The sequence below is a fragment of the Oncorhynchus nerka genome, linkage group LG18 (assembly GCF_034236695.1).
Source record: "Oncorhynchus nerka isolate Pitt River linkage group LG18, Oner_Uvic_2.0, whole genome shotgun sequence".
Taxonomy (NCBI): domain Eukaryota; kingdom Metazoa; phylum Chordata; class Actinopteri; order Salmoniformes; family Salmonidae; genus Oncorhynchus; species Oncorhynchus nerka.
In genome coordinates, this window is record NC_088413.1 from 81,382,096 (window position 1) to 81,402,095 (window position 20,000).

A 20,000-nucleotide genomic window follows, 5' to 3' on the forward strand; every position below is an offset into this window, starting at 1 on the left:
TGAGTCTTCCTGGGTAAGTCTCTAAGAGTGATTACAGCTGTGAGTCTTCCTGGGTAAGTCTCTAAGAGTGATTACAGCCGTGAGTCTTTCTGGGTAAGTCTCTAAGAGTGATTACAGCTGTGAGTCTTCCTGGGTAAGTCTCTAAGAGTGATTACAGCTGTGAGTCTTTCTGGGTAAGTCTCTAAGAGTGTTTACAGCTGTGAGTCTTTCTGGGTAAATCTCTAAGAGTGATTATAGCTGTGAGTCTTTCTGGGTGAGTCTCTAAGAGCTTTCCACACCTGGATTGTACAACATTTGCCCATTTTATGATTTTCTAAATTCTTCAAGCTCTGTCCAGTTGGTTGTTGATCATTGCTAAGACAGCGATTTTCAGGTTTTGCCATACATTTTAAAGTAAATTTAAGACAAAACTGTACCTCGGCCACTCAGCAACATTCAATGTCTTCTTGGTAAGCAACTTCAGTGTATATTTGGCCTTGTGTTTTAGGTTATTGTGCTGATGAAAGGTGAGTGTCTGGTGTTCATCTGTGTCTGGTGGAAAGCAGACTGAACCAGGTTTTCCTCTAGGATATTGCCTGTGCTTAGCTACATTCTGTTTATTTTTTATCCTGAAAAACTCCCCAGTCCTTATAGATTACAAGCATACCCATAACATGGTGCAGCCACCACATGGTGCAGCCACCACTAAATATGGAGAGTGGTACTCAGTAATTGTAAGGGTTTTCTTCTGGTGAAAGAGAGGCGGACCAAAATGCAGCGTGGTGGTTATTCATGTTTTTAATAAAGACGACTATACATGAACAGACTATACAAAACAAGAAAAGTGAAAACCTAAACAGCCCTATCTGGTGCAAACACAGAGACCGGAACAATCACCCACAAAACCCAACACAAAACAGGCTACCTAAATATGGTTCCCAATCAGAGACAATGACTAACACCTGCCTCTGATTGAGAACCATATCAGGCCAAACATAGAAATAGACAAACCAGACACACAACATAGAATGCCCACCCAGCTCACGTCCTGACCAACACTAAAACAAGGAAAACGCATACGAACGATGGACAGAACGTGACAGTAATGTGTTTGTATGGGATTTGCCCCAAACATCACATTTTGTGTTCAGGACAAAAAGTGAATTGCTTTGCCACATTATTTGCAGTATTACTTTAGTGACTTGTTGGAAACAGGATGCATGTTTTGGGAATATTTTATGTTCTCTAAAGGCTTCCTTTTCACTCTGTCCTTTAGGTTAGTATTGTGGAGTAACTACTGTGTTGTTGATCCATCCTCAGTTTTCTCCTATCACAGCCATTAAACTCTGTCATTTAGGTTAGTATTGTGGAGTAACTACCATGTTGTTGATCCATCCTCAGTTTTCTCCTATCACAGCCATTAAACTCTGTCATTTTTAGGTGGAGTAATTGTTTTAAACTGTCATTTGTTAGTTGTAACTCCATGTTGTTGATCCATCCTCAGTTTTCTCCTATCACAGCCATTAAACTCTGTCATTTAGGTTAGTATTGAGGAGTAACTACAATGTTGTTGATCCATCCTCAGTTTTCTCCTATCACAGCCATTAAACTCTGTAACTGTTTTAAATTCATCATTGGCCTCCTGGTGAAATCCCTGAGCAGTTTCCTTCCTCTCCAATATTCAATGTTGGGGCGGCAGGGTAGCCTAGTGGTTAGAGGAGGCAGGTAGCCTGGTGGTTAGAGGAGGCAGGTAGCCTGGTGGTTAGAGTGGCAAGTAGCCTAGTGGTTAGACTGGCAGGTAGCCTAGTGGTTAGAGGAGGCAGGTAGCCTAGTGGTTAGAGGAGGCAGGTAGCCTGGTGGTTAGAGGAGGCAGGTAGCCTGGTGGTTAGAGTGGCAAGTAGCCTAGTGGTTAGAGTGGCAGGTAGCCTAGTGGTTAGAGCGTTGGACTAGTAACCGAAAGGTTGCAAATTCTAATCCCCGAGCTGACAAGGTACAACTCTGTCGTTCTGCCCCTGAACAACCCACTGTTCCTAGGCCGTCATTGAAAATAAGAATTTGTTCTTAACTGACCTGCCTAGTTAAATAAAGGTACAAAAAAAAATCTGCTTTTTACATTTTTACCCATCTACCAATCGGTGGCCTTCTTTGCGAGGCAGTGGAAAACCTCCCTGGTCTTTGTGGTTGAGTCTGTGTTTGAAATTCACTGCTCTACTGAGGGACCTCACAGGTAATTATATGTGTTTGGGTACAGAGATGAGGTAGTCATTCATGTGACTTGTTAAGCACATTTTTACTCCTGAACTTTAACCTCTACTGGAGCGGTGACCGATAAAATTAATAAATAGAAAACACACGTTTTTATCTTTGTATTATCTTCTACCAGATCTAATGTGTTATATTCTCCTTACATTCCTTTCACATGTCCACAAACGTCAAAGTGTTTCCTTTCAAATGGTACCAAGAATATGCATATCCTTGCTTCAGGTCCTGAGCTACAGGCAGTTAGATTTGGGTATGTCATTTTAGGGGCAAACATTTTTTTTAAAGGGTGTCTTGTCCTTAAGAGGTTTTAAGCTTTTCATAACTAAGGGGTTGAATACTTCTTGACTCAAGACATTTCAGTTATTTATTTGTAATTCATTTGTTGAATTTTTGTTGTTAAAAACCATAATTCCCTTTTTGATATTATGAGGTATTGTGGGTAGGCCAGTAATCAATTTTAAATTCAGGCTGTAACACAACCAAATGTGTAAAAAGTCATGGTAATAACCTTTAACCTCCTTCAACACCTGTAATTAACCTCCTCTCCTCTCTAGACGTGGACGAGTGTGAGGATAACCCCTGTGCCCACGGCTGTTTCAACACCTACGGCTCCTACATGTGTAGCTGTGAAGAGGGATTTGAGCTGGCTTCTGACGGCACCACCTGCAATGGTGATGATGAGAGATCAAATATGTTCTGTGCTGCAGCAACTAAAGAGAAGGCTGTCCATCCCAAATGTCACCCTATTCCCTATATAGTGCACTACTTCTGGCCAGAGCCCTTTGGAACCCTATTCCCTATATAGTGCACTACTTCTGACCAGAGCCCTTTGGAACCCTATTCCCTATATAGTGCACTACTTCTGACCAGAGCCCTTTGGAACCCTATTCCCTATATAGTGCACTACTTCTGACCAGAGCCCTATGGTGCACTATATAGGGAATAGGGTGCCATTTGTGCCACTAAGTTGTTGAAGTGAGACAAATAAAGGAGGTCTATGGTGACCTAGTGATTCAGTCATTATTTGACATCTAGCTGTGATTCAGTCATTATTCGACATCTAGCTGTGGTTCAGTCATTATTCGACATCTAGCTGTGGTTCAGTCATCATTCGACATCTAGCTGTGGTTCAGTCATTATTTGACATCTAGCTGTGGTTCAGTCATTATTTGACATCTAGCTGTGGTTCAGTCATTATTCGACATCTAGCTGTGGTTCAGTCATTATTCGACATCTAGCTGTGGTTCAGTCATTATTCGACATCTAGCTGTGGTTCAGTCATTATTCGACATCTAGCTGTGGTTCAGACATTATTTGTGCCCCTCATTACACTTTGAACTGTAATTCTTGGTCAATATTGTGATGACAGTGATGACTATGATGTGGTGTACTGTGATGTACTGTGATGTACTGTGATGTACTGCGATGTACTGCGGTGTACTGTGATGTACTGTGATGTACTGTGGTGTACTGTGGTGTACTGTGATGTACTGTGGTGTTACGTGGTGTACTGTGTTGTACTGTGATGTACTGTGGTGTACTGTGATGTACTGTGGTGTTACATGGTGTACTGTGATGTACTGTGATGTACTGTGGTGTACTGTGTTGTACTGTGTTGTACTGTGTTGTACTGTGGTGTACTGTGATGTACTGTGTTGTTACGTGGTGTACTGTGGTGTACTGTGGTATACTGTGATGTACTGTGGTGTACTGTGGTGTTACGTGGTGTACTGTGGTGTACTGTGGTGTACTGTGATGTACTGTGGTGTTACATGGTGTACTGTGGTGTACTGTGGTGTACTGTGGTATACTGTGATGTACTGTGATGTACTGTGGTGTTACATGGTGTACTGTGGTGTACTGTGGTGTACTGTGGTGTTACGTGGTGTACTGTGGTGTACTGTGATGTACTGTGATGTACTGTGTTGTACTGTGGTGTTACATGATGTACTGTGGTGTACTGTGATGTACTGTGGTGTACTGTGATGTACTGTGGTGTTACATGGTGTACTGTGATGTACTGTGATGTACTGTGGTGTACTGTGTTGTACTGTGTTGTACTGTGGTGTACTGTGATGTACTGTGTTGTTACGTGGTGTACTGTGGTGTACTGTGGTATACTGTGATGTACTGTGGTGTACTGTGGTGTTACGTGGTGTACTGTGGTGTACTGTGGTGTACTGTGATGTACTGTGGTGTTACATGGTGTACTGTGGTGTACTGTGGTGTACTGTGGTGTTACGTGGTGTACTGTGGTGTACTGTGATGTACTGTGATGTACTGTGGTGTTACATGGTGTACTGTGGTGTACTGTGGTGTACTGTGGTGTTACGTGGTGTACTGTGGTGTACTGTGATGTACTGTGATGTACTGTGTTGTACTGTGGTGTTACATGATGTACTGTGGTGTACTGTGGTGTTATGTGGTGTACTGTGATGTACTGTACTGTGTTGTACTGTGGTGTACTGTGTTGTACTGTGATGTACTGTGGTGTACTGTGATGTACTGTGGTGTTACGTGGTGTACTGTGGTGTACTGTGATGTACTGTGATGTACTGTGGTGTACTGTGATGTACTGTGGTGTTACATGGTGTACTGTGGTATACTGTAGTGTTATGTGGTGTACTGTGATGTACTGTACTGTGGTGTTACGTGGTGTACTGTGATGTACTGTGGTGTTACGTGGTGTACTGTGATGTACTGTGGTGTTACGTGGTGTACTGTGATGTACTGTGGTGTTATGTGGTGTACTGTGTTGTTACATGGTGTACTGTGTTGTACTGTGATGTACTGTGATGTACTGTGGTGTGCTGTGGTGTTATGTGGTGTTACGTGGTGTACTGTGATGTATTGTGGTGTTACATGTTGTACTGTGATGTACTGTGATGTTACATGGTGTACTGTGGTGTACTGTAGTGTTATGTGGTGTACTGTGATGTACTGTGGTGTTACGTGTTGTACTGTGATGTACTGTGGTGTACTGTGATGTACTGTGGTGTTACATGGTGTACTGTGGTGTACTGTAGTGTTATGTGGTGTACTATGATGTACTGTACTGTGGTGTTACGTGGTGTACTGTGATGTACTGTGGTGTTACGTGGTGTACTGTGGTGTACTGTGGTGTACTGTGATGTACTGTGGTGTTACGTGGTGTACTGTGGTGTACTGTGGTGTTACGTGGTGTACTGTGATGTATTGTGGTGTTACGTGGTGTACTGTGATGTACTGTGGTGTTACGTGGTGTACTGTGGTGTACTGTGGTGTACTGTGATGTACTGTGGTGTTACGTGGTGTACTGTGATGTACTGTGATGTACTGTGATGTACTGTGATGTACTGTGGTGTACTGTGATGTACTGTGGTGTACTGTGATGTACTGTGGTGTACTGTGATGTACTGTGATGTACTGTGGTGTACTGTGATGTACTGTGATGTACTGTGGTGTACTGTGATGTACTGTGATGTTGATGTTGATAACTACTAATGCTGTGTATCACCTATAGACCTGGACGAGTGTGGTTTCTCAGAGTTTCTGTGTCAGCACCGCTGTGTGAACACCCCAGGGTCCTTCCAGTGTCACTGCCCAGCGGGATACTATCTTTATGAGGATGGGAGGAGCTGTGAAGGTAATCAGGACACCTACTGAACTAACCCTAACCTGTCCAGGGAATGGGAGGAGCTTTGAAGGTAATCAGGCCACCCACTGTACTAATCCTAACCTGTCCAGGGAATGGGAGGACCTGTGAAGGTAATCAGGACACCTACTGAACTAACCCTAACCTGTCCAGGGAATGGGAGGAGCTGTGAAGGTAATCAGGCCACCTACTGTACTAACCCTAAACTGTCCAGGGAATGGGAGGAGCTGTGAAGGTAATTAGGACACCTACTGTACTAATCCTAACCTGTCCAGGGAATGGGAGGAGCTGTGAAGGTAATCAGAACACCTACTGTACTAATCCTAACCTGTCCAGGGAATGGGAGGAGCTGTGAAGTTAATCAGGACACCTACTGTACTAATCCTACACTGTCCAGGGAATGGGAGGAGCTGTGAAAGTAATCAGGACACCTACTGAACTAACCCTAACCTGTCCAGGGAATGGGAGGAGCTGTGAAGGTAATCAGGACACCTACTGTACTAATACTAACCTGTCCAGGGAATGGGAGGAGCTGTGAAGGTAATCAGGACACCTACTGAACTAACCCTAACCTGTCCAGGGAATGGGAGGAGCTGTGAAGGTAATCAGGACACCTACTGAACTAACCCTAACCTGTCCAGGGAATGGGAGGAGCTGTGAAGGTAATCAGGACACCTACTGAACTAACCCTAACCTGTCCAGGGAATGGGAGGAGCTGTGAAGGTAATCAGGACACCTACTGAACTAACCCTAACCTGTCCAGGGAATGGGAGGAGCTGTGAAGGTAATCAGGACACCTACTGAACTAACCCTAACCTGTCCAGGGAATGGGAGGAGCTGTGAAGGTAATCAGGACACCTACTGTACTAATACTAACCTGTCCAGGGAATGGGAGGAGCTGTGAAGGTAATCAGGACACCTACTGTACTAATACTAACCTGTCCAGGGAATGGGAGGAGCTGTGAAGGTAATCAGGACACCCACTGAACTAACCCTAACCTGTCCAGGGAATGGGAGGAGCTGTGAAGGTAATCAGGACACCTACTAACAGTAGTCTGTAATCTGTCAGCATGACAGGATTTACTGGATGAATCTCAGTATATCAAAATACATGTTATTGGTCACATACACATATTTAGCAGATGTTATTGCTGGTGTAGCGAAATGCTTGATTCCTTGCCTTGCGTCCTCTCTCCTCGCTTCTTACTCAAAATGTCAGAGGAAACTAAGGATCTTCTCTCCAATGCTGTCCTCATTTACCTCTGGCATTTTGGGAAGGTGATGAGAAGACTTTTTAGATTCATCCCAGGACTAACTTTACCATAACCTTTCTAGATAGGAATAGATAGATGTAAACCTACAGTAGGTATCTCTCCAGGAACAGGGTCGGAGAGCCCTGGACTAGATAGATGTAAACCTACAGGATGGTATCTCTCCAGGAACAGGGTTTGAGAGCCCTGGACTAGATAGATGTAAACCTACAGGAGGGTATCTCTCCAGGAACAGGGTTGGAGAGCCCTGGACTAGATAGATGTAAACCTACAGGAGGGTATCTCTCCAGGAACAGGGTTGGAGAGCCCTGGACTAGATAGATGTAAACCTACAGGAGGGTATCTCTCCAGGAACAGGGTTGGAGAGCCCTGGACTAGATAGATGTAAACCTACAGGAGGGTATCTCTCCAGGAACAGGGTTGGAGAGCCCTGGACTAGATAGATGTAAACCTACAGTAGGTATCTCTCCAGGAACAGGGTTGGAGAGCCCTGGACTAGATAGATGTAAACCTACAGTAGGGTATCTCTCCAGGAACAGGGTTGGAGAGCCCTGGACTAGATAGATGTAAACCTACAGTAGGTATCTCTCTCCAGGAACAGGGTTGGAGACCCCTGGACTCGATAGATGTAAACCTACAGTAGGTATCTCTCTCCAGGAACAGGGTTGGAGACCCCTGGACTAGATAGATGTAAACCTACAGTAGGTATCTCTCCAGGAACAGGGTTGGAGAACCCTGGACTAGATAGATGTAAACCTAAAGTAGGTATCTCTCCAGGAACAGGATTGGAGAACCCTGGACTAGATATATGTAAACCTACAGTAGGTATCTCTCCAGGAACAGGGTTGGAGAGCCCTGGACTAGATAGATGTAAACCTACAGTAGGTATCTCTCCAGCAACAGGGTTGGAGAGCCCTGGACTAGATAGATGTAAACCTACAGTAGGTATCTCTCCAGGAACAGGGTTGGAGAGCCCTGGACTAGATATATGTAAACCTACAGTAGGTATCTCTCCAAGAACAGGGTTGGAGAGCCCTGGACTAGATAGATGTAAACCTACAGTAGGTATCTCTCCAGGAACAAGGTTGGGGAGCCCTGGACTAGATATATGTAAACCTACAGTAGGTATCTCTCCAGGAACAGGGTTGGAGAGCCCTGGACTAGATAGATGTAAACCTACAGTAGGTATCTCTCCAGCAACAGGGTTGGAGAGCCCTGGACTAGATAGATGTAAACCTACAGTAGGTATCTCTCCAGGAACAGGGTTGGAGAGCCCTGGACTAGATAGATGTAAACCTACAGTAGCTATCTCTCCAAGAACAGGGTTGGAGAGCCCTGGACTAGATAGATGTAAACCTACAGTAGGTAACTCTCCAGGAACAGGGTTGGAGAGCCCTGGACTAGATAGATGTAAACCTACAGTAGGTATCTCTCCAGGAACAGGGTTTAGTCCTTTAGTATAGTATACCTACCTATTGCTTGTTTTGTTTTCATTGTGTAATAATAATATTTCACATTTGTTATGATGGATGATGATGTTGTCTAACTGTCGTTAATTGTTGTGTGTTTTGATTTTTGAAGATATCAATGAATGTGAGACTGGTAACAACACGTGTACAACAGCACAAGTATGTTTCAATTTCCAGGGAGGCTATACATGCTTGGATCTGCTAAAATGTGATCCACCGTACGTTGAACTCAATGACAAGTAAGTACTCTCAATATTCTCTCTCTCTCTCTCTCTCTCTCTCTTCTCTCTCTGTCTCTCGCTCTCTCTCTCTCTCTCTCTCTCTCTCTCTCTCTCTCTCTCTCTCTCTCCGTCTCTCGCTCTCTCGCTCTCTCTCTCTCTCTCTCTCTCTCTCTCTCTCGCTCTCTCTCTCTCCGTCTCTCGCTCTCTCGCTCTCTCGCTCTCTCTCTCTCTCTCTCTCTCTCTCTCTCCGTCTCTCGCTCTCTCTCTCTCTCTCTCTCTCTCTCTCTCTCTCTCTCCGTCTCTCGCTCTCTCGCTCTCTCTCTCTCTCTCTCTCTCTCTCTAAGGACTGTAGTCATATTAATGCCTAATCAATATCTCTCATTATAACTAACTATTGCTATTTTAACGCTTAGAACTTTAAGAACAATATAAATCATTTAAAAGGAATTCCTTTATGACATCAGAAGTTTAAAAAAAAGTGATACACTACTTGACCAAAAATACGTGGACACCTGCTCGTCAAACATCTCATTCCAAAATCATTGGTGTTAATCTGGAGTTGGTCCCCCTTTGCTGCTATAACAGCCTCCACTCTTCTGGGAAGGCTTTCCACTAGATGTTGGAACATTGCTGCTACAACAGCCTCCACTCCTCTGGGAAGGCTTTCCACTAGATGTTGGAACATTGCTGCTACAACAGCCTCCACTCCTCTGGGAAGGCTTTCCACTAGATGTTGGAACATTGCAGCTATAACAGCCTCCACTCTTCTGGGAAGGCTTTCCACTAGATGTTGGAACATTGCTGCTACAACAGCCTCCACTCCTCTGGGAAGGCTTTCCACTAGATGTTGGAACATTGCTGCTACAACAGCCTCCACTCTTCTGGGAAGGCTTTCCACTAGATATTGGAACATTGCTGCTATAACAGCCTCCACTCTTCTGGGAAGGCTTTCCACTAGATGTTGGAACATTGCTGCTATAACAGCCTCCACTCTTCTGGAAAGGCTTTCCACTAGATGTTGTAACATTGCTGCTATAACAGCCTCCACTCTTCTGGGAAGGCTTTCCACTAGATGTTGTAACATTGCTGCTATAACAGCCTCCACTCTTCTGGGAAGGTTTTCCACTAGATGTTGGAACATTGCTGCTATAACAGCCTCCACTCTTCTGGGAAGGCTTTCCACTAGATGTTGGAACATTGCTGCTATAACAGCCTCCACTCTTCTGGGAAGGCTTTCCACTAGATGTTGGAACATTGCTGCTATAACAGCCTCCACTCTTCCAGGAAGGCTTTCCACTAGATGTAGGAACATTGCTTAACAGCCTCCAGGAAGACTTTCCACTAGATGTAGGAACATTGCTGCTATAACAGCCTCCACTCTTCTGGGAAGGCTTTCCACTAGATGTTGGAACATTGCTGCGGGGGACTTGCTTCCATTCAGCCACAAGAGCATTAGTGATGTCGGGCACTGAAGTTGGGAGACTAGGCCTGGCACGCAGTCAGCGTTTCAATTCATCCCAAAGGTGTTTGATTTGGTTGAGGTCAGGTCTCTGTGAAGGCCAGTCAAGTTCTTCCACATCACGCTTTTCCACTGCTCCAGAGTCCAATGGTGGCAAGCTTTACACCACTCCTGCCAACGCTTGGCATTGAGCATGGTGATCTTAGGCTTGTGTGCGGCTGCTCGGCCATTGAAACCCATTTCATTAAGCTCCTGACGAACAATTATTGTGCTGACGTTGCTTCCCGAGGCAGTTTGGAACTCGGTAGTGAGTGTTGCAACCGAGGACAGATTACGTTTTTACGTGCTTCAGCACTCGACGGTCCCATTATGTGAGCTTTTGTGGCCTACCACTTCACAGCTGAGCCGTTGTTTCTCCTAGACGTTTCCACTTCACAATAACAGCACTTACAGTTGACCTGGGGCAGCCGCAGCAGGGCAGAAATTTGACAAACTGTCTTGATAGAAAGGTGGCATCCTATGACAGTACCACGGTGGGCTCTTCAGTAAGGCCATTCTACTGCTACTGTTTGTCTATGGAGATTGCATGGTGGTGTACTCGACTTTATACACCTGTCAGCAATGGGTGTGGCTGAAATAGCCGTATCTACCAATTTGAAGGGGTGTCCCACATACTTACACGTACAGTTAATGTCAGAAGTTAATTAACATACACCTTAGCCAAATACATTTAAACTCTGGTTAAATTAAATTCCTGACATTTACTCCGAGTAAATATTCCCTGTCATTGGTCAGCTAGGATCACCACTTTATTTTAAGAATGTGAAATGTCAGAATAATAGTAGAGAGAATGATTTATTTCAGCTTTTATTTCTTTCATCACATTCTCAGTGGGTCAGAAGTTTACATACACTCAATTAGTATTTGGTAGCGTTGCCTTTAAATGGTTTAACTTGGGTCAAACGTTTCAGGTAGCCTTCCACAAGCTTCCCACAATACGTTGGGTGAATTTTGGCCCATTCCTCCTGACAGAGCTGGTGTAACTGAGTCAGGTTTGTAGGCCTCCTTGCTCGCATATGCTTTTTCAGTTAGCCCACAGATTTTCTATAGGATTGAGGTCAGGGCTTTGTGATAGCCACTCCACTACCTTGACTTTGTTGTCCTTAAGCCATTTTGCCACATCTTTGGAAGTATGCTTGGGGACATTGTCCATTTGGAATACCCATTTGCAACCAAGCTTTAACTTCTTGACTGATGTCTTGAGATGTTGCTTCAATATATCCACATACTTTTCCTCCTCATGGTGCCATCTATATTGTGAAGTGCACCAGTCCCTCCTGCAGCAAAGCACCCCCACAACATGATGCTGCCACCCCCGTGCTTCACGGTTGGGATGGTGTTCTTCGGCTTGCAAGCCTCCCCCTTTTTCCTCCAAACATAATGATGGTCATTATGTCTAAACAGTTCTATTTTTGTTTCTTCAGACCAGAGGACATTTCTCCAAAAAGTATGATCTTTGTCCCCATGTGCAGTTGCAAACCGTAGTCTGGCTTTTTTAGGGTGATTTTGGAGCAGAGGCTTCTCCTTGCTGAGCGGCCTTTCAGGTTATGTCGATATAGGACTTGTTTTACTCTGGTTATAGATGCTTTTGTACCTGTTTCCTCCAGCATCTTCACAAGGTCCTTTGCTGTTGTTCTGGGATTGATTTGCACTTTTCGCACCAAAGTACATTAATCTCTAGGAGACAGAATGCGTCTCCTTCCTGACGGCTGCGTGGTCCCATGGTGTGTATACTTGTGTACTATTGTTTGTACAGATGAACATGGTACCTTCAGGCGTTTGGAAATTGCTCCCAAGGATGAACCAGACTTGTGGAGGTCTACAATTATTTTTCTAAGGTCTTGGCTGATTTCTTTTGATTTTCCTATGATGTCAAGCAAAAAGGCCCTGAGTTTGAAGGTAGGCCTTGAAATACATCCACAGGTAAACCTCCAATTGACTCAAATGATGTCAATTAGCCTATCAGAAGCTTCTAAAGCCATGACATCATTTTCTGGAATTTTCCAAGCTGTTTAAAGGCACAGTCAATTAGTGTATGTAAACTTCTGACCCACTGGAATTATGATGCAGTGAATTATAAGTGAAATAATCTGTCTGTAAACAATTGTTGGAAAAATGACTTGTGTCATGCACAAAGTAGATGTCCTAACCGACTTGCCAAAACTATAGTTTGTTAACAAGAAAATGTCACGACCGGCTTATTTGAAAACAGCTAATTTGTTGGTGAACTTTCCAAATGTCGACAAAATGAATGATGGTGGGGGAAATGCCTTTATGCGTCAATATGGAAATAATAACCTAACATATTAGATTATAAATATTATTACAGCTAATGGCAATTGGTCAGTAATTTGTCAGTATTTGTCAATAAAAATAGCATTCCAGTCGGTGTCTATGGAAGGCAGCCACTGTGCAATAAATCAACTCATTTCGGACGAATTTCTTGGAGTCGCGTGATGACATGGTGTGTGGTCCTTCCCACTACCACTCAGGAAACCACGCAGTTTATTCGGCTACAGATGAAATAAACGATGATGAACTTCACGTGGTGGTGAAAATACAACATGATGAGTTTGATGAGTCGTTCCAATAAATATCGAGAGGTCTTGTTCTTAGTGACATGATGATCTCGAGCTCGGCTGCAGTTTGAAAAATGAAAAGGATCTCGCTCTTTTTGTTCGTAATAATCATGTAGGATACTATATCTGCCAGCTGTTGGCTAGAGCACAGGGGCCAATACCTGAGTAGACACATTCGATATATACACATATATACACATATATACACATATATACACATATATATATACACATATATACACATATATACACATATATACACATATATACATATTCGATATATACACATATATACACAGTTTTAGAGTTTAAAAGCATCAGTAGAGTTTAAAATGTGTCTGGAAACCTATTTAACTTTTATGCATACTGTGTCATCATTCACATCCTTTTATCTGCTGCAATTCAATTGGATGGAAACACATCTCTAGTGGGAAAATGCTAATTGTTATGCAGATTTTTTTTGATGATCCCCAATTGGATGGAAACACATCTCTAGTGGGAAAATGCTAATTGTTATGCAGATTTTTTTTGATGATCCCCAATTGGATGGAAACACATCTCTAGTGGGAAAATGCTAATTGTTATGCAGATTTTTTTTGATGATCCCCAATTGGATGGAAACACATCTCTAGTGGGAAAATGCTAATTGTTATGCAGATTTTTTTTGATGATCCCCAATTGGATGGAAACCTAGCTAGTGATCATGTGTTGATGTGATACTTCTGATGTTTTAGTTGTGTATATATAAATGTACCTATTATACTGTTATATTATTAACCAAGCTTAAAGTACGTTTTCTTCCCTCCTCTCCCTCTCTCCAGTCAGTGTATGTGTAGTGCTGAGAACCCAGCTTGTAGAGACAGGCCCTTCACCATCCTTTACCGTCACATGGACCTGTCCTCAGGCCGCAGCGTCCCAGCAGACATCTTCCAGATGCAGGCCACTACCAGATACCCTGGAGCTTTCTACATCTTCCAGATCAAAGGACCGGGCAACGAGGGACGAGAGTTCTACATGAGGGTGAGTGAGGGAGGAGAGTTCTACATGAGGGTGAGGGAGGGACGAGAGTTCTACATGAGGGTGAGTGAGGGAGGAGAGTTCTACATGAGGGTGAGGGAGGGAGGAGCGTTCTACATGAGGGTGAGGGAGGGAGGAGAGTTCTACATGAGGGTGAGGGAGGGAGGGAGGAGCGTTCTACATGAGGGTGAGGGAAGGAGGAGAGTTCTACATGAGGGTGAGGGAGGGAGGGAGGAGCGTTCTACATGAGGGTGAGGGAGGGAGGAGAGTTCTACATGAGGGTGAGAGAGGGAGGAGAGTTCTACATGAGGGTGAGGGAGGGAGGAGAGTTCTACATGAGGGTGAGGGAGGGAGGGAGAGTTCTACATGAGGGTGAGGGAGGGAGGGAGGAGCGTTCTACATGAGGGTGAGGGAGGGAGGGAGGAGCGTTCTACATGAGGGTGAGGGAGGGAGGGAGGAGCGTTCTACATGAGGGTGAGGGAGGGAGGAGAGTTCTACATGAGGGTGAGGGAGGGAGGAGAGTTCTACATGAGGGTGAGGGAGGGAGGAGAGTTCTACATGAGGGTGAGGGAGGGAGGAGAGTTCTACATGAGGGTGAGGGAGGGAGGAGAGTTCTACATGAGGGGAGGGAGGGAGGAGAGTTCTACATGAGGGTGAGGGAGGGAGGAGAGTTCTACATGAAGGAGGGAGGGAGGAGAGTTCTACATGAGGGGAGGGAGGGAGAGTTCTACATGAGGAGTGAGGGTGAGGGAGGGAGGGAGGAGAGTTCTACATGAGGGTGAGAGAGGGAGGAGAGTTCTACATGAGGGTGAGGGAGGGAGGGAGGGAGGAGGGAGGGAGGGGGGAGGGAGGAGAGTTCTACATGAGGGTGAGGGAGGGAGGGAGGAGTTCTACATGAGGGAGAGAGGGAGGGAGGGAGGAGAGTTCTACATGAGGGTGAGGAGGGAGGGAGGGAGGGGGAGGAGAGTTCTACATGAGGGTGAGGGAGGGAGGAGAGTTCTACATGTGGGTGAGGGAGGGAGGAGAGTTCTACATGTGGGTGAGGGAGGGAGGAGAGTTCTGCATGAGGGTGAGGGAGGGAGGAGAGTTCTATGGGAGGGAGGGAGGAGAGTTCTATGTGAGGGAGGTAGGAGAGTTCTATGTGAGGGAGAGGGGAGAGTTCTACATGAGGGTGGTAGTGGAGTAGTGGCCTGAGGGCCATGTACTATAATAACTGCCTTAATTTTGCTGGACACCAGGAAGAGAAGCTGCTGCCTTGGCAACAGGAACTAATGGCAGGAACTAATGGGGATCCATAATAAATCCCAGGAAGAGTAGCTGCTGCCTTGGCAGGAACTAATGGGGATCCATAATAAACCCCAGGAAGAGAAGTTGCTGCCTTAGCAGGAACTAATGGGGATCCATAATAAACCCCAGGAAGAGTAGCTGCTGCCTTGGCAGGAACTAATGGGGATCCATAATAAACCCCAGGAAGAGTAGCTGTTGCCTTGGCAGGAACTAATGGGGATCCATAATAAACCCCAGGAAGAGTAGCTGCTGCCTTGGCAGGAACTAATGGGGATCCATAATAAACCCCAGGAAGAGTAGCTGCTGCCTTAGCAGGAACTAATGGGGATCCATAATAAACCCCAGGAAGAGTAGCTGCTGCCTTGGCAGGAACTAATGGGGATCCATAATAAACCCCAGGAAGAGTAGCTGCTGCCTTGTCAGGAACTAATGGGGATCCATAATAAACCCCAGGAAGAGTAGCTGCTGCCTTGGCAGGAACTAATGGGGATCCATAATAAACCCCAGGAAGAGTAGCTGCTGCCTTGGCAGGAACTAATGGGGATCCATAATAAACCCCAGGAAGAGTAGCTGCTGCCTTGGCAGGAACTAATGGGGATCCATAATAAACCCCAGGAAGAGTAGCTGCTGCCTTGGCAGGAACTAATGGGGATCCATGATAAACCCCAGGAAGAGTAGCTGCTGCCTTGGCAGGAACTAATGGGGATCCATGATAAACCCCAGGAAGAGTAGCTGCTGCCTTGGCAGGAACTAATGGGGATCCATAATAAACCCCAGGAAGAGTAGCTGCTGCCTTGGCAGGAACTAATGGGGATCCATAATAAACCCCAGGAAGAGTAGCTGCTGCCTTGGCAGGAACTAATGGGGATCCATAATAAACCCCAGGAAGAGTAGCTGCTGCCTTGGCAGGAACTAATGGGGATCCATGATAAACCCCAGGAAGAGTAGCTGCTGCCTTGGCAGGAACTAATGGGGATCCATAATAAACCCCAGGAAGAGTAGCTGCTGCCTTGGCAGGAACTAATGGGGATCCATAATAAACCCCAGGAAGAGTAGCTGCTGCCTTGTCAGGAACTAATGGGGATCCATAATAAACCCCAGGAAGAGTAGCTGCTGCCTTGGCAGGAACTAATGGGGATCCATAATAAACCCCAGGAAGAGTAGCTGCTGCCTTGGCAGGAACTAATGGGGATCCATAATAAACCCCAGGAAGAGTAGCTGCTGCCTTGGCAGGAACTAATGGGGATCCATAATAAACCCCAGGAAGAGTAGCTGCTGCCTTAGCAGGAACTAATGGGGATCCATAATAAACCCCAGGAAGAGTAGCTGCAGCCTTGGCAGGAACTAATGGGGATCCATAATAAACCCCAGGAAGAGAAGCTGCTGCCTTGGCAGAAACTAATGGGGATCCATAATAAACCCCAGGAAGAGTAGCTGCTGCCTTGGCAGGAACTAATGTGGATCCATAATAAACCCCAGGAAGAGTAGCTGCTGCCTTGGCAGGAACTAATGGGGATCCATAATAAACCCCAGGAAGAGTAGCTGCTGTCTTGGCAGGAACTAATGGGGATCCATAATAAACCCCAGGAAGAGTAGCTGCTGTCTTGGCAGGAACTAATGTGGATCCATAATAAACCCCAGGAAGAGTAGCTGCTGCCTTGGCAGGACCTAATGGGGATCCATAATAAACCCCAGGAAGAGTAGCTGCTGCCTTGGCAGGAACTAATGGGGATCCATAATAAATACTAATATAAATCAGGCCTGAGGACAATAATAAACAGACAATGTTGTAACTATGTTTGCAGTAGTTTGCTTGTAGTGTAGTTTGTAGTGTAGTTTGCGTTAGAATGATGCCATCTGTTTCATATGTTATCAGCCTTTTTAAACTGATACCAGCAGGATACATACAGACTCTTTTAATCTGCAACACTGTTGCTCGGTCTGCCTTTCTGTGTTAGGTATAGTTGACAGGCAGATGGGCCAATAAGAGTCTGTAGTTTTAGAGTGGGCGGAGCACTACTAGGTGCTGCCCAGTGTCACATAGACTACGTAGTGCACTATGTGGGCGGCAGGGTAGCCTAGTGGTTAGAGTGTAGAGGCGGTAGGGTAGCCTAGTGGTTAGAGTGTAGAGGAGGTAGGGTAGCCTAGTGGTTAGAGTGTAGAGGAGGCAGGGTAGCCTAGTGGTTAGAGTGTAGAGGCGGCAGGGTAGCCTAGTGGTTAGAGTGTAGAGGAGGTAGGGTAGCCTAGTGGTTAGAGTGTAGAGGAGGTAGGGTAGCCTAGTGGTTAGAGTGTAGAGGCGGCAGGGTAGCCTAGTGGTTAGAGTGTAGAGGAGGTAGGGTAGCCTAGTGGTTAGAGTGTAGAGGCGGCAAGGTAGCCTAGTGGTTAGAGTGTTGGACTAGTAACCGGAAGGTTGCAAGTTCAAACCCCCGAGCTGACAAGGTACAAATCTGTTGTTCTGCCCCTGAACAGGCCGTCATCCTAGGCCGTCATTGAAAATAAGAATTTGTTCTTAACTGACTTGCTTAGTTAAAGGCCCTGTAGTGCTCTATGTAGGGCCTCGGTCAACTGTAGTGCACTATGTAGGGCCTTGGTCAACTGTAGTGCACTATGTAGGGCCTCGGTCAACTGTAGTGCACTACGTAGGGCACTCGGTCAACTGTAGTGCACTACATAGGGCACTCAGTCAACTGTAGTGCACTACGTAGGGCCTCGGTCAACTGTAGTGCACTACGTAGGGCACTCAGTCAACTGTAGTGCACTACGTCAACTGTAGTGCACTACGTAGGGCCTCGGTCAACTGTAGTGCACTACGTAGGGCCTCGGTCAACTGTAGTGCACTATGTAGGGCCTCGGTCAACTGTAGTGCACTACGTAGGGCCTCGGTCAACTGTAGTGCACGTAGGGCCTCGGTCAACTGTAGTGCACTATGTAGGGCCTCGGTCAACTGTAGTGCACTACGTAGGGCACTCGGTCAACTGTAGTGCACTACGTAGGGCACTCGGTCAACTGTAGTGCACTACGTAGGGCCTTGGTCAACTGTAGTGCACTATGTAGGGCCTTGGTCAACTGTAGTGCACTACGTAGGGCCTCGGTCAACTGTAGTCCACTACGTAGGGCACTCGGTCAACTGTAGTGCACTACGTAGGGCACTCGGTCAACTGTAGGGCACTACGTAGGAATCGGGTGCAATTTGGGATGCTGACTCAGTGGATATTCTGATTCCTTGATAAGACTAGAAGGTTCCTCAGGCTGTTATTTTTGGTGTGTAGTACTGTACTGCAAAGTCAAAGTGTGATAAAATCCCTCCATGGTAAAGTGTATCGTGCTGAACTCTCTGTTTGCTCACGATTCGGCAGCATTAGCTCTGAAACCATAAACCAAATGTTTTTGGCCCATGACCCCATTTTGATATCTGAAAATTCTCGATGATGCTGTTCTCAACTCTCTAGAGACAGCAGGAGCGGTAGAGATACTCTGAATGATCGGCTATGAAAAGCCAGTTACACCCTCTACAACCACTGTGATTATTATTATCTGACCATGCTGGTCATCTATGAACATTTGAACATCTTGGCCATGTTCTGTTATAATCTCCACCCGGCACAGCCAGAAGAGGACTGACCACCCCTTATAGCCTGGTTCCTCTCTAGGTTTCTTCCTAGGTTTTGGCCTTTCTAGAGAGTTTTTCCTAGCCACTGTGCTAGATAACCACCAAGCCTCGGTGGGAATAGAACACTGTCATGCCCTGATCCCATATCTCCACCTAGATAACCACCAAGCCTCGGTGGGAATAGAACACTGTCATGCCCTGATCCCATATCTCCACCTAGATAACCACCAAGCCTCGGTGGGAATAGAACACTGTCATGCCCTGATCCCATATCTCCACCTAGATAACCACCAAACCTCGGTGGGAATAGAACACTGTCATGCCCTGATCCCATATCTCCACCTAGATAACCACCAAGCCTCGGTGGGAATAGAACACTGTCATGCCCTGATCCCATATCTCCACCTAGATAACCACCAAGCCTCGGTGTGAATAGAACACTGTCATGCCCTGATCCCATATCTCCACCTAGATAACCACCAAGCCTCGGTGTGAATAGAACACTGTCATGCCCTGATCCCATATCTCCACCTAGATAACCACCAAGCCTCGGTGGGAATAGAACACTGTCATGCCCTGATCCCATATCTCCACCTAGATAACCACCAAGCCTCGGTGGGAATAGAACACTGTCATGCCCTGATCCCATATCTCCACCTAGATAACCACCAAGCCTCGGTGGGAATAGAACACTGTCATGCCCTGATCCCATATCTCCACCTAGATAACCACCAAGCCTCCGTGGGAATAGAACACTGTCATGCCCTGATCCCATATCTCCACCTAGATAACCACCAAGCCTCGGTGTGAATAGAACACTGTCATGCCCTGATCCCATATCTCCACCTAGATAACCACCAAGCCTCGGTGTGAATAGAACACTGTCATGCCCTGATCCCATATCTCCACCTAGATAACCACCAAGCCTCGGTGGGAATAGAACACTGTCATGCCCTGATCCCATATCTCCACCTAGATAACCACCAAGCCTCGGTGTGAATAGAACACTGTCATGTCCTGATCCCATATCTCCACCTAGATAACCACCAAGCCTCGGTGTGAATAGAACACTGTCATGCCCTGATCCCATATCTCCACCTAGATAACCACCAAGCCTCTGTGGGAATAGAACACTGTCATGCCCTGATCCCA

General features: G+C 45.8%; 1 protein-coding gene across 1 annotated transcript in view; it reads left to right on the top strand.

Moving 5' to 3' along the window:
- Window positions 1-20,000, top strand: part of fbln5 (fibulin 5) — a 60,794-nt gene that overhangs the window by 38,135 nt on the left and 2,659 nt on the right. Inside the window, exons 7-10 of the mRNA XM_065004403.1 lie at window positions 2,796-2,912; window positions 5,744-5,866; window positions 8,728-8,854; window positions 13,756-13,954. Coding sequence (XP_064860475.1) covers window positions 2,796-2,912; window positions 5,744-5,866; window positions 8,728-8,854; window positions 13,756-13,954 — 566 coding nt within the window. The remainder of the gene's footprint in view (window positions 1-2,795; window positions 2,913-5,743; window positions 5,867-8,727; window positions 8,855-13,755; window positions 13,955-20,000) is intronic.